Genomic DNA, 13,515 nt, shown 5'->3' on the forward strand with positions numbered 1-13,515 from the left:
CCCTTTCATCACTTTAAATATGTCCTGCCACTCCCTTCTGGCTTGTAGGGTTTCTGCTGAAAGATCAGCTGTTAACCTCATGAGGATTCCCTTGTATATTATTTGTTGTTTTTCCCTTGCTGCTTTTAATATTTTTTCTTTGTATTTAATTTCTGATAGTTTGATTAATATGTGTCTTGGCATGTTTCTCCTTGGACTTATCTGGAATAGGACTCTCAGTGCTTCCTGGACAGGATTAACTATTTCTTTTCCCATATTAGGGAAGTTTTCAACTATAATCTCTTCAAATATTTTCTCAGTCCCTTTCTTTTTCTCTTCATCCTCTAGGACCCCTGTATTTTGAATATTGGTGTGTTTAATGTTGTCCCAGTGGTTTCTGAGACTGTCCTCAATTCTTTTCATTCTTTTTTCTTTATTCTGATCTGCAGTAGTTATTTCCACTATTTTATCTTCCAGGTCACTTATCGGTTCTTCTGCCTCAGTTATTCTGTTATTGATTCCTTCTAAAGAATTTTTAATTTCATGTATTGTGTTGTTCATCATTGTTTATTTGCTCTTTAGTTCTTCTAGGTCCTTGTTAAACGTTTCTTGTATTTTCTGCATTCTATTTCCAAGATTTTGGATCATCTTTAGTATCATTACTCTGAATTCTTTTTCAGGTAGACTGCCTATTTCCTCTTCATTTGTTTGGTCTGGTGGGTTTTTACCTTACTCCTTCATCTGCTGTGTGTTTCTCTGTCTTCTCATTTTGCTTATCTTAGTGTGTTTGGGGTCTCCTTTTCACAGGCTGCAGGTTCTTAGTTCCCGTTGTTTTTGGTGTCTGCCCCCGGTATCTAAGGTAGGTTCAGTGGGTTGTGTAGGCTTCCTGGTGGAGGGGACTGGTGCCTGTGTTCTGGTGGATAAGGCTGGATATTGTCTTTCTGGTGGGTAGGACCGCATCCGGTGATGTGTTTTGGGGTGTCTCTGACCTTATTATGATTTTAGGCAGCCTCTCTGCTAATGGATGGGGTTGTGTTCCTGTCTTGCTAGGTGTTTGGCATAGGGTGTCCAGCACTGTAGCTTGCTGGTCATTGAGTGGATCTGGGTCTTAGTATTGAGATGGAGATCTCTGGGAGAGCTTTCACCATTTGATATTACGTGGAGCCAGGAGGTCTTTGGTGGACCAATGTCCTGATCTCAGCTCTCCCACCTCAGAGACACAGTCCTGACACCCAGCTGGAGCACAAAGACCCTTTTGGGAAGTCTGCGGTCTTCTGCCAGCATTCAGTAGGTGTTCTGTAGGAGTTGTTCCACACATAGATGTATTTCTGATGTATTTGTGGGGAGGAAGGTGATCTGCATGTCTTTCTCCTCTGCCATCTTGAAGACCTCTCCTTACCTACTGTTTTTAGTTGTAGTTTTATCATGAATTCATCTGTAGTTAGGCTTCTATTTTGAGCACAATTCAATAATTCATCCTCTAATGCTATTTCATACCTAGTTCAGTTTAATTTTTTAGGTAGTTGTAATTAAGACTGTAAATTCTTTAAAGGGGGGTGTCATGCTTTCCATTTCTCTGTGTGCTCTAAGTAGAAATCATGAAAATGATACTCGCAACAATCTATTATACCTTTACGTCATTACAGCCGTCCTCTAGGGTTGGATTATTATACCATTTAATAAATGAAGAATCTGAAACTCACATAGGTGATAGTTGCAGAGCCACAATTCAAATTTAGATCATGTCACTGCAAATCCAGTTCTCTTAACCACTATGATAAATTTCTAAACTACGTATCATAGTGCCTTGTGTAATAATCACCATTAAAGGCTTACTATTTTGAAAGTCTTGTTTGGTTCTTCTCCTTTCCAGATGGACCCCCATGAGAACATATTACTGAGCACTCTTGAGATAAAAAATGAAATGGCCACTTCCGAGGCTGTGCTGGGACTTGGAGACCCCAGGAGCACAATGCTGGCCTGCGATGCCTCCAGCATCCAGTATCGGAAAGCCGGGTTACCCAGGCATAGTTTTGGCCGAAATGCCCTGGAACGGCACGTGGCACAGAAGAAAAGCCGCCTGCGGAGACGCGCCTCCCAACTGAAAATCACCATCCCCGACTTGACTGATGTGAATGCCATAGATCGGTGGTCCCGCATATTCTTCCCAGTGGTTTTTTCCTTCTTCAACATCGTCTATTGGCTTTACTATGTGAACTAAAACATAGCCTCCCATGGGAAGCAAGGACTAGATCCCTCCTCAAACCAGTTGTACAGCCTGACGTAGAACTTGGAAAACACATCACTCCAGGACAAAAGTGATGCTAAAATACCTTAGTTGCTGGCCTATCCTGTGGTCCATTTCATACCATTTGGGTTGCTTCTGCTAAGTCATGAATACACGAAGGTCCCTGTGGTTTTCCAGTTAAAATGCAAGTGATTTGTACACATGCTGGCAAGACTGAGTCTGAGTGTCCCACTTTATCTGCTTAGTACACAGCCTATACGGAGGGCAGTAATTTAGAAGATATTCTAGAAGGGTCAATAGTGTCATCAGTCATTTCGCAGAGAAGCGGTCGTACCCAGATACCCCCCGTCTTCCTTCCTAAGGTTGGCATCCGGTCTGCTGTGCCACGCAAACATGCTAACTGAAGATGGTCTATGCCTGTCTTATTAAGGTGATAATGGTGCCATGGGAAGTTGATTCCCACTGGATTGTAGAAGGTTCTCATGTAGTTCAAACAGGATAGGGAGAGTCAAGACAGAGACTCAGGAAACCAGTTTGGCCAGGCTCTGTTTGCTTGAGCATAAGAATCAACTCCAACATATTCTACTTTGACATTTAGAGAAGGGGAGACTTCTGAATGTTTTCATGCATGGGGGCCAAAGAAATTTTTCTAAGAGGCTACTTCCGAGGTCGTTAAACTAAGAGTTAATAACCCAGAGCAGAGTGGAAAATCCAGAAACAGCTGTTGTAACAAAATTAAAGCAAGTGAGCAGCATGACCCTTATCCGCCCCTTGTAGCATCTGGTCCACACATACTGTGTTCAGTGGCGAAATGTAGAGTGAGAGAGATTTTTTTCCTCCAACCTCACAAGCTTTTGACAGCATACCTAGAGAGGTTTTTATAGTTTATCTAATAAAAAGACAACCCTCAAATAGAAAAGATAGTGGAATTAGAATCATCTTAGGTTACGCTGGGAGTCATTCCAATATATGAATATAAAGCACAGACAGAGCTAGCAAACAGGATGCTTTTCTCAGACAGTGTCAGCTGTCTCTACAACATTTTCCTACAGTTTATTTCTGAATTTAATAGGTTATTTCAAAGGAAGGATTTGTTTATTTCTTTAGAGGATTAATGGTCTTTTCTAACTTTTCTTGCTTCTGAAATTCTGATTATATTCTTAAGAGACAGACAAAGTAAGGCTTTGGAGAGATTTTGAGAGAACTATGTTTCCTTATGTGCAGTGAAGTTCACCTTTGTATCTTTCATAGCAAACAGTACTTCAAAGATTATGTGCACAAGTAGGGTTACTTTGTAGTTTTGCTGGGTTTGATTTATTTAAGGGTGATTTCATTGTGTATGTTGCAATCTGCCTAATCAAAGAAAATAGGAAAAGTCATGGAAAACAGAATAACATTAACATGGTGAATGTTATGAGCCTCAGTCGATACTGTAGAAAAATATATAACATAATCAGGCAGGCACGATGTACTGTTTTTATTCAATTTTTAAATTATGTCATTGTGCTTCTTTCTATACTAATTGGATATATGCATTCATATGTTGGACAGGCAAGAGAATAAGCTAATATATTTTATTCTGTCAATGTGCGGTTCATATTTTACCTTTCTTGGAGAAAATAGTGAATTGCTCATTTTTCCTTAGAGTTTGATTTGACTGAACTTTTTCTTGGAGGGTGACTTTGCTATTTCTATTTAAAAAATAAACACTTCTTTTCAGAGTAACATCCCTAATTGTGCATAGTAGCCAAGGCCAGTATCTGCCTGTGGATAAAATGTATGTTTTCTTTCCCTGATGATTCAGCAGCTTCAAATATGATGGAGTCTTGCTGCCCTTCTATTCCCACTATTAGAGAAAAAAAAGGTTTAATATCCAGCTTTCTGAATTTGCCCCCCCAAATGGGATGATATTTTTTTTCACCAGCATAGGGAACTCTGGCCCTTATTTTTTTGATTATACACTTGAACACCTCTGAGTATGATCTTTGGGCAGAATCCAACCTTCATGCTGCCCCTGGGCTCAGAGCAGAGATTCCTCAAGTTTCTCCGGGGACACACTTTCCCCTGGGCAATCATTTTGGGACATCACGCTAATAAAAGTGCCTGCCCCTTGTCACTAGGGCTTAAAGTTTGAGTAGCATATATCAGGAAGGAGCATATTGATAACTCAGGTGTACAACTCCAAAATGCCATTCTGGAAAGGTTTTTCTAGAGACAACTCAGAGCTCCAACCTAAAAGTGGGCTCTTAATTGCAATTATCATAAAAGCCATAAAAATCCTTCATATTGTCATTTATGGTTACAACAAAATTTTGATGTCCAGGGAAGTCAACAGAGAAATCTAGATCAAAGTGGACAGAAGCAGCTTTGCAACATGAGCCTCAAAAGCATATGACCAGGGATTCATTTCCGCCTGAAGAGATAAGAAAAATCCAGGGAAAAGGAGAAGATGGGACCTTGAAATAGAAGCCCTAGAGCGAAATCCATATATTGGCATTCAGTAACCATGTAGGTAGAAAAAACTGCCTCATCCTGCCCAGAGATAACAGTAGATATAGAATTTATTCTTAAAGTGTATATTTATTGTGTTTGAATTGGATTTTAGTCACCAAATTGGGGGAGGGCCAGGGAGGGGTGCTAGATCTTTAAGTCTTCAAAAAGACCAGTCAGCTTGATATCCAGTGTTTAAATTTAAGGACCACAAAAGTATGTTTTGGCAATTCTGATATGGTATTACTATCAGTTTATATATATATGTATAGTTTTTCTTTTGGTAATAAAATAGCCAGATAGCCAGCAATTAAGGTGTTTTTCATCTTTGTGCAATTCATAGGCAAATTCTGACTCTAAAATGCACAGTCTAAATGCAATCTTTGATCTCAATCTGTATATATATTGTACATGACTGCTAGTAGGTATGAAATGCATTTTCAGAACTGAAAACTCATGCAACATAATCATGTGTTTGCATAAGGAATGTTACAATTCTTTCTACTGCAATTCAATAACGGGAAAAGACTTAAGCAGTGCCATCTAGACCTTTTCTCATTTCTTCAAAAGCAGTGCTAAGTGGAAAAAAAATAATAATAATAAAAATGGTTTAGGAACCAAAAGACTTTACATTCTAGCATTAGGAACACAAAAAATCTGTCAGCTTACAAAAGCACAATGCATAGAGAAAGTTCAGTGGAATGCATAATGGGGAAATGAGTCACGTTTATTTTAAGCAAGACCCGCATTAAATTGGCAACTAAGACAAATTTCCATTTTCTATAGGTAACTGTTGTCCAATTTGATGAGTAAAGTCATACTCAATAACAAAAACAGCCAACAAGCAGGTCTACAACATATCTACATGTATATATGTGTATATATAGATCCATGTAAACATACATACATATATACGCATTCATACGTTGGAAAACAAAAGGAATAAGCTAATATGTTTATTTCCTTCATTAAATCAGTGTATGAATATTTTTCATTTGGCAACTGACAAATCAACATATTGAAACAAGTATTACAGGGTACTGAGCATTTCTCTATCAGCGAATCAATGCCTACAGTTCTTATGAACCACTGCACAGTTTGACACTACAATAGTACTGTACCTCAGAACATAGAAATTAACTAGTTTTCACATTGCTTGTCTATTCTCTTTTTCAAGGAAACAAATAACATTGTCCATTGGTGATTTAAAAAGAAAAATGTCTTAAGAAAACACAAAATGATAAAAGAAAAAAAAAATTCCTCCTAGGAGGAGGAAAAAAAATAACTAAACCCCACCATGTTGGTTAGGGCAGATATTCTCAACTGTAGCAATCATGCCATTTTGCTGAGTATACAGAGTCCATGTAATGTGAGCAACCATAACTTTCACTGAACGTGTGTAAATATTAAAACAGATTTCTTAAATATTTTTAACTTCTAATTTGTATTTTATGGTAAGGCAACATGCTAATTCTGTTTATGGCTTAAGTTGATGTGTTATTATGTAAATAATTAAACATGCTGTAAATGAATAGTCGATAGATACAAATAATTGTTTAGGTTTTTTTCCCTTAATTTTTATTTATTTTTTTACTAAGTACAGTTGCTGCAGCCCCAGCAGAGAAATTTAAATACCCTTTTGCATAAATGGTTTGGGATCCCAGACAGAAGGGTTTCAATTTGCTATCACACAGACACACACACACACACACACACACACACACATACACATTCAAACACACGTACGCTTTTACTTGCCCGCTCAGTCATTCCCACTCCTGCCCCCTCTATGGGAAATGCTATAGTGTTTATGTAGTCGATGAAACAACCAAGAGATAGCCTTAGAAATGTCAACTGGGAAAAGCAGAAATGATCATTGATTACTTGATAGAATTTTTTATATGTAAGAGTTTAAGAAATCAAAGATCATAACTTAAATCTCAATTTTCAAAGAGTAAAGGTTTATATTGATGGCACTTCAGGAAATAAAAATGCTTTTTATTCATACCTGCTCCAGAAATGTGTTACACATAATACGTAGAGAAGACCTTTTTTTTAATAATAGCATTTTGTCCTTAGGTAGTATTGTTCCCTTTAACCAAAGACTCCAGAATTATTAAAAAAGAAAAAAGAAAATGAAAAAGAAAAAATGAGGGAAAATGGGAAAAAAAGACACTGCTTCACACCAAAGGTTTAAAAAATATTTTCCAAATACACTAGGAACATTGTAAAAAGTAGTAAGGAGCCAACAGAATGCTAATTAAGACACCACACTAAAGAAGTCATTTAAGAAAAAAAAATACTTAAATACCTATTAGTTATTTGCAAATTGAAGTAAAACATTTCTGTAAATCCATAGATGAATGCAAAACGCTGACATCGGGTTTTAATTTGCTTTGAGAATTTGTTTTGTGAAAAAGGTAAATGCGATCCAAACTGAAGAACAAATCTTTGTGTTTTTTGAACTTTAAAACCAAATGTCTCTTTTCTGTCACACGTCATTATTCTGATGCCCATATGTGTGTCCTGGCACCATCTGAAGCAAGTTGACAGTTTCATCAGCTTGTATCTTTCTCTTTTTAGTTCAATAATTTGAGTTCAGTGTTCATTTTAAACATATTAATTCAAAGTTGAAAATAATTTAAATTCCATAACATTTTAAAGTTTTTATTTGCATGGGTGTTTAAATAGTTCTGTTATGAATATTGTCCCTGCACAGTTCTGAATTGTCCTTTTATAAAAAGTGATATTCTAGTTTCTTCACAATGTAGTGATTATCAGCCTTACTAATTACCTTGTAGCCTTTCTTAATATGCACATAATGCACATTTTCCAATGGCTAGAAAACGCAAAACACAAGTGGATATCATTGCATCTATTTTCATGTCTTTCTAAAAAACAGGATTACTACAATCTCTGGGATACATGAGATAGTAACAAATGAGGATTATAAATGAGTAGCACATAAGAATTATTTTCTTGGATTTAAACATTACAGCCACTTTCAGCATGTAAATATATAATAATGTTGGCTAGTGTGTAATTCTTGAACTAAGAAGTATAAATAAAACTTAAAACGATGTGTGTAAAGTGGTTTCATTGAGTTCAGAATTTTTTTTGATCTATGAATATGAGTTAGAATGTAGAATTATAACTTCTAAAAAGCAATAAAAATTTGGGAACTTGGGATGGGCTCTAGGGCAGACTTGAGTTTGAGCTCTGGTTTGTCACATATTAGGTGTATGATTGTGCAGCTATCTAATCCATCCGCCTCTCATTTTTCTTATCTGAAGAAAAAAATATAACTGTACCTCCTTCATAGAGCTGCTGTATAGTTGAAATGAAATAACCCATAAGAAGTCCTTAGCATGGTACAAACACGTTAAGTGGTTTGTAAACAGTAGATGACAGTAGATAATAGCAACAACAGTAGTATTGTTGCTATTATTAATTATAATCGTTACTAGAATATTCAGCATGTTTTATCACGAATTCTATCATGATACCTAAAACGTCATAGTAATTATTAAATGTTCTCTTAGGTTATATACTTATGGGTAATTAATTAAGAACTTGGCTTCAATCATGAAAATCGTATGACAAACGTGATTCATTTAACATTCTACATATATTCTCTGAAGACGTTACACTAAGTACTTTGAGAATTGAATACTTACTTAATCCTTACCATATTCCTAAGAGTAGCAGAAGTTCAAGATCGGAAGGAATAAGTACCTTGCCCGTGAGAGTAGAAGAACTTGGATTCCTACCCAGCCTGGACTCACCCGCAATTCCTTGCAAATTCTTTCCACCTCATCATTAAAAGTGGGTGACCAGGCATGTTCAGTTCTCATTCATTTTGGTCATTTCCCAAGAAACTGAGAGCCTGCCATCTGCCAGACCTTGTAATGCTACTAGAAAATTAGTGCTTAGGCTCACAAGGTCCCTACCCTCTTGGATTGTATGGAAGCTTTCAAATGCATGGGAAGTCTCCTGAGGCCAGCGAATTAGTTGGGGACAAGCCTAGTGTCTCTCACTCTTATTGACTTTCGAACATCCAAATAGCACCTCATAGACTCTGTCCACCTGAGCAAGGCCGACTGTCAGGGCAAAATTGTCCAATGAAGTCATGATTAAAAGGAGCTATAGCTACCAAGGAATGACACTACTGAAAATAACTCACCTATAGTGAAGACCCAGTTCCTGCCAGCTTACACTGCAAATTGCACATCATATCATCTAGAAATGTACAGTTCTTCCATTTGCATTTGCTATCCTTCATGCTAACTTTCTGCATTTCTGTCCAGCAGAGAGAACACATGTATGCTCAAATCCATGAACACGTTCACATAACTGGTGGTGCGTGCGTGCGTGCGTGCATGTGTGCGTGTGTGTTCATGAGCCTGTGTGGGCGGGGTATGCTGAGAGGGCCAATAGGAAATGGTACTGTAGGTGGGGTCATGGTCTATTACTTACCTTGGGAGGAGAACATTCCCAGATATTTCCCCCCGAAAAAGCTAATCAATTGGCAATGAGAAGATTCCCCCACTCATATTCTAACTACTATAATATCCTAAAGTGGAACTACCCTTGCTCTCTTCTGAAACTTGTTCTAATTATGAAATATCATATGACATTTCCCATACAGAGTCTTTTTCTAAACCTTTAGATCCACCTCCCAGAATAATACCAGTTTAGTGAGAAAAAGTCTCAGGGATGGCAGGAGACACAATCAGTCCACAGTCCTTGATTTCCTAAAGCAGACAGCAACAAAATAAACACATTCTTGTCTCTTCAAATCTCTGTATCAGAGCATTAGCCAAATGTGCACATTACCCACTACAGCATCACCCCACCACATGGCCTAGAACCAAGGAGTGATCATGGGATGACAAGTTGCAGACAAGCCCCAAACGATTAGGCTTCTTAGGCGGTCTTCTTATCAATATCTTGATTTGTGCATGTTCTGATCTTTCCTTTTGTTTCAGGTAGCCAACTAGGTTATTAGTATTTATATATATATATATATATATATATATATCTTTTCATTTCAGAGATTTGTATTGGATAGAAAGGAGACACTGCTGGAAGATACTCAGAGACGATGCTTAGCACCCCACAAGTACTGAGGCACATGAGTGTCTTTCAGGGTAAGGAGAGAGGGAGGGATGCTTTCTCTGAGACTGGGAAGGAGAAAAGCAGCAGGTTCCAGGCAAGTGGAGACCTGCATACCATTCAGCGGTAGTGACCTGGGGAAATGGCAGACCTCGGAGCAGATGGCACGATGAAGCTTAGGAAGCCAGCCCGTGGCACTGGCCCAGGTGTGCCGCTAGAGTGGCAGTCTTTGACCCTTGAAAGAATCAAACAGGCTGGAACGTGGAGTAGGAAAGAAATGTGGGGTTTTTTTCCTCTACAGCTTCATTTAAGATGTTAGATTCATCACTGCACTCCCATCTGGGACCTAGTAGGTCCTTGGTCACTCCACCTCGGAAAGTGCTGAGACTCAAAAGCATGAATTTGATATTGGATCAGTGATACAGTATTTCTAGTAATAGATGTCCAAAGTGGGTGGGGAATAATTGGTTCCAGTTCTGAAGGTCAATAGGCTAATGAGATACAAAATTTAGTTAAAGGATTGATATATCTTATGTCTTGGAAGCTCAAATGTGGACACAGGGCTTAATGAAATTGTAGACAAATAACACAGGCCTGGTGTAATACATAGGGAGTGGTGGGGACTGTGGGTAACTGGGGAGAAACAAGCTCTATCTAAAGAGGCGGTCACTACTGAGCACCATCCGTTGTCATCTTGAGGAATTGCAAGCCCAGTGATGCCAGATTAATCTGAGAATGCAAGAAGCCCTCACGGCACTGAATCTTTTACTTTATGGGCAGGTACAGTAAAGCCAGAGAGACACAGAAACTTTCATCTTTCTTGTGCCAAAAATCCATGCTGAGGTTTTAGAGTCGTAATCCTCAAACCGAGATTGAGGAAGGAGCATATGACAAGCTCCATGAGAGTGTGTGTAGAGTGAACAAGCTTCTATGCCATTATAGTCGTGGAATGATCAGTTTTCTTCCCTTTCCTGGAAGCTGACACCTTATAAACGTAAGAAAGTAAAATACTTCCGTGTACTCTCAAAACAAAAAATAGAGAAACTTTTTTAGTAGAAATAGGTACAGAAAATTGCCAGCAGAAGTTTTCACAATGTAAACAGTCTGGTTGGCTTTTAGATCACTCACTCGGAGGGCTTTTGTCTGTCTCCTACCGGTAGAGCAGAAGCCCCTTACTCTCCTACAACACCTCCTGGGCCCACTCAGCAGGCACATGGCCCTGACGGAGAATAAGACAGAGCCACCAGAGCAAGGATTTGGGAGAGGAGCAAAGAATCCTGAAGGGGCAAAGAACTGCTGGGAGAGCACCCAAGGGAGAAAAGGGAGGCGAGGGCGGAGGCTCTGGGGCACTTTGTCACTGATGGGGTGGAGGGGGGTCATGAGCCCTAAGATTCTCCACTATGTCAACTCTGGGGATGAAGCATGGGCACAAATTCAGTGGGCAAGGGAAGCTACCCACACATTTCCACCTCCCCAAAGACCCTGTGTAGACTGGAATTTAGTGAATGAACCTGAAAGTGAAGAACTAATAAAAGGTCCCGCTTTCCACCGCTCTCCTCTCCGCGATGCCCCCCGCGGTGAGGCGTTGGTGATCCCTCAGCACCCCGAGTCCTGCTGACCCGTCCTCCTTCAGCTAGAAACCCTCCTCCTGGTACCGCGTGGGAGGTGCGGGGCCTCTGAGCGGAGCGGCGAGTCCGCCGGCCCCGGTCTCTTTCCCTGGTGGTGCCGGCTTCTTCCGTAGGACAATATGTTCAAGAGAATGGCAGAATCTGGGCCTGACTCTGGCGCGAGAGTGAAGGGGGTTACTACCGTTAAACCAATCATTTATGGTAATGTTGCTCGATATTTTGGAAAGAAAAGAGGATGGGCACACCCATCAGTGGACAGTATATGTAAAACCATATCAAAATGAGGATATGTCAGCATATGTGAAGAAAATCCAGTTTAAATTACATGAAAGCTATGGCAGTCCTTTAAGAGTTGTTACTAAGCCTCCCTATGAAATTACTGAAGCAGGCTGGGGGGAATTCGAAATAGTCATCAAAGTATTTTTCATTGATCCTAATGAAAGACCTGTAACCCTATATCATTTATTAAAGCTATTTCAATCAGACACCAATGCAATGCTGGGGAAAAAGACAATGGTTTCAGAGCTCTATGATGAAATGATATTTCAAGACGCAACAGCGATGATACAACAATTATTAACATCTCGTCAGCTTACCTTAGGATCCTATAAGCATGAAACAGAATTTGCAGAACTTGAAGTGAAGACCAGAGAAAAATTAGAAGCTGCGGAAAAAAAAAAAACAAGCTTTGAAATTGCAGAGCTTAAGGAGAGATTAAAAGCAAGTCGTGAAACTATAAATTGTTTAAAAAATGAAATCAGGAAACTCGAAGAAGATGATCAGACAAAAGAAATATAAACGGGTCTGAAGAGAACTCGATAGTAAGTGAAACTAAAATAAGGTGGAGTTTAAAGGAGAGATGGACTACAAATGCTGCAATGTTTCTTAGAGGAACTGCACATAATAGTTGTCAACCATAGATTTCTCAACAATGGGGTCAAATCTTTAATGTGAAATATATGTGTATAATGCTGTATAGGCATTTTATCAACCCATTTCAGGGTAGTTCTGTGATATTAAGCACAATTTTAAAACATTTTTATTACATTGTATGTATAGCTTATCCTTTTGACAGACATCAAAATTTCATTATAAAGTATAATTTGTACAAATTTTGTACTTCCCTAGTTAGAATTTGTGGTAAAATTAATGTGTATATTTAAGTTCTTAAGTTCTTACCTGCCCCCATCCCAACTCTTTTGTATCTGATGTGCCCAGTGCCCAGTAAGCACAATAAATGTAGTTTACAGATGATTAAAAAAAAAAAAGAACTAATAAAAGAAAGTATCCAGAAATTTCTGAGATGAAGCTGCAGTGGTTGGAGAGGGGAAATGCAAAGAAGAAATTTCGTCCTAATCACAATAATAAAATGTATTATTATTGGTTGATAAACAAAACAGTTTGAAAATCACTAATCCATAGTGATGAGCAGAAGAACCTGCTCCCACCTTGGTGTTCTGGGAAACGAGAGAAGGAGGAAGAAAGCGAAGAGGACAAGACAAAATAAAGGGAGGAAGGAAAGAAGAACCTGAGAAATATTTCCAGTACCTGACACTCTCCCCTCCCAGAATGTGTTATGAATTCAATTCTCTAAACAACTCTGTGAGGTGTGAACTCTTGCCATATCTATGTTGCAGAGGACACAAAATGGCAATGATTGGTATTGCATCCCAGAGCTGGCCAACTGCAAATCCCACGCCCTTAACCCCTTTACTTAGCTGCTACCCGATATATTCCACAGCCTCAGTTTAGCTTTTGGAGATACAGCATCTTTGACAGTGAAATTAGAAACAAGTCCAAAATCTTTAGGGGATCAAAAAGAAGAGAGAAGTGTTTACTCCTAAATTTCCATTTTATGTTTATAGGTTTATATTTTTTAAATGTTATTTTTAGAAGCTGAGAATTGTCAAATTCTAGATATTTTGATGTTTCCCTTAATTTATTTGGGTGAGAGCAGAGAGCTGTTGAAATAAATCAAGTAACTTAAACCCATCTTTCAAAGGATTTTGAAAATCTACTTTCTTTCTCTTTAAATATCATTATCTTTTCTCTGTC

At 38.6% G+C, this 13,515-nt stretch overlaps 1 protein-coding gene and 1 pseudogene across 3 annotated transcripts in view; both read left to right on the forward strand.

Annotated features, from left to right (window-relative positions):
• Window positions 1-2,200, forward strand: part of GABRB2 (gamma-aminobutyric acid type A receptor subunit beta2) — a gene marked incomplete at both ends in the record, with an annotated part of 293,646 nt that extends 291,446 nt beyond the window's left edge. For both annotated transcript variants that reach the window (XM_082835206.1, XM_082835207.1), the window contains one exon: window positions 1,853-2,200. In XM_082835206.1, coding sequence (XP_082691332.1) covers window positions 1,853-2,200 — 348 coding nt within the window. The remainder of the gene's footprint in view (window positions 1-1,852) is intronic.
• A 9,379-nt stretch (window positions 2,201-11,579) lies between these two features.
• Window positions 11,580-12,258, forward strand: LOC309959610 (YEATS domain-containing protein 4-like; annotated as a pseudogene). Its single transcript has one exon. The product of its transcript is annotated as a YEATS domain-containing protein 4-like (transcript).
• Window positions 12,259-13,515: the final 1,257 nt, after the last annotated feature.

Source organism: Leucopleurus acutus (genome assembly GCF_964270905.1).
Source record: "Leucopleurus acutus genome assembly, chromosome: 3".
In the NCBI taxonomy this organism is placed as follows: Eukaryota; Metazoa; Chordata; class Mammalia; order Artiodactyla; family Delphinidae; genus Leucopleurus; species Leucopleurus acutus.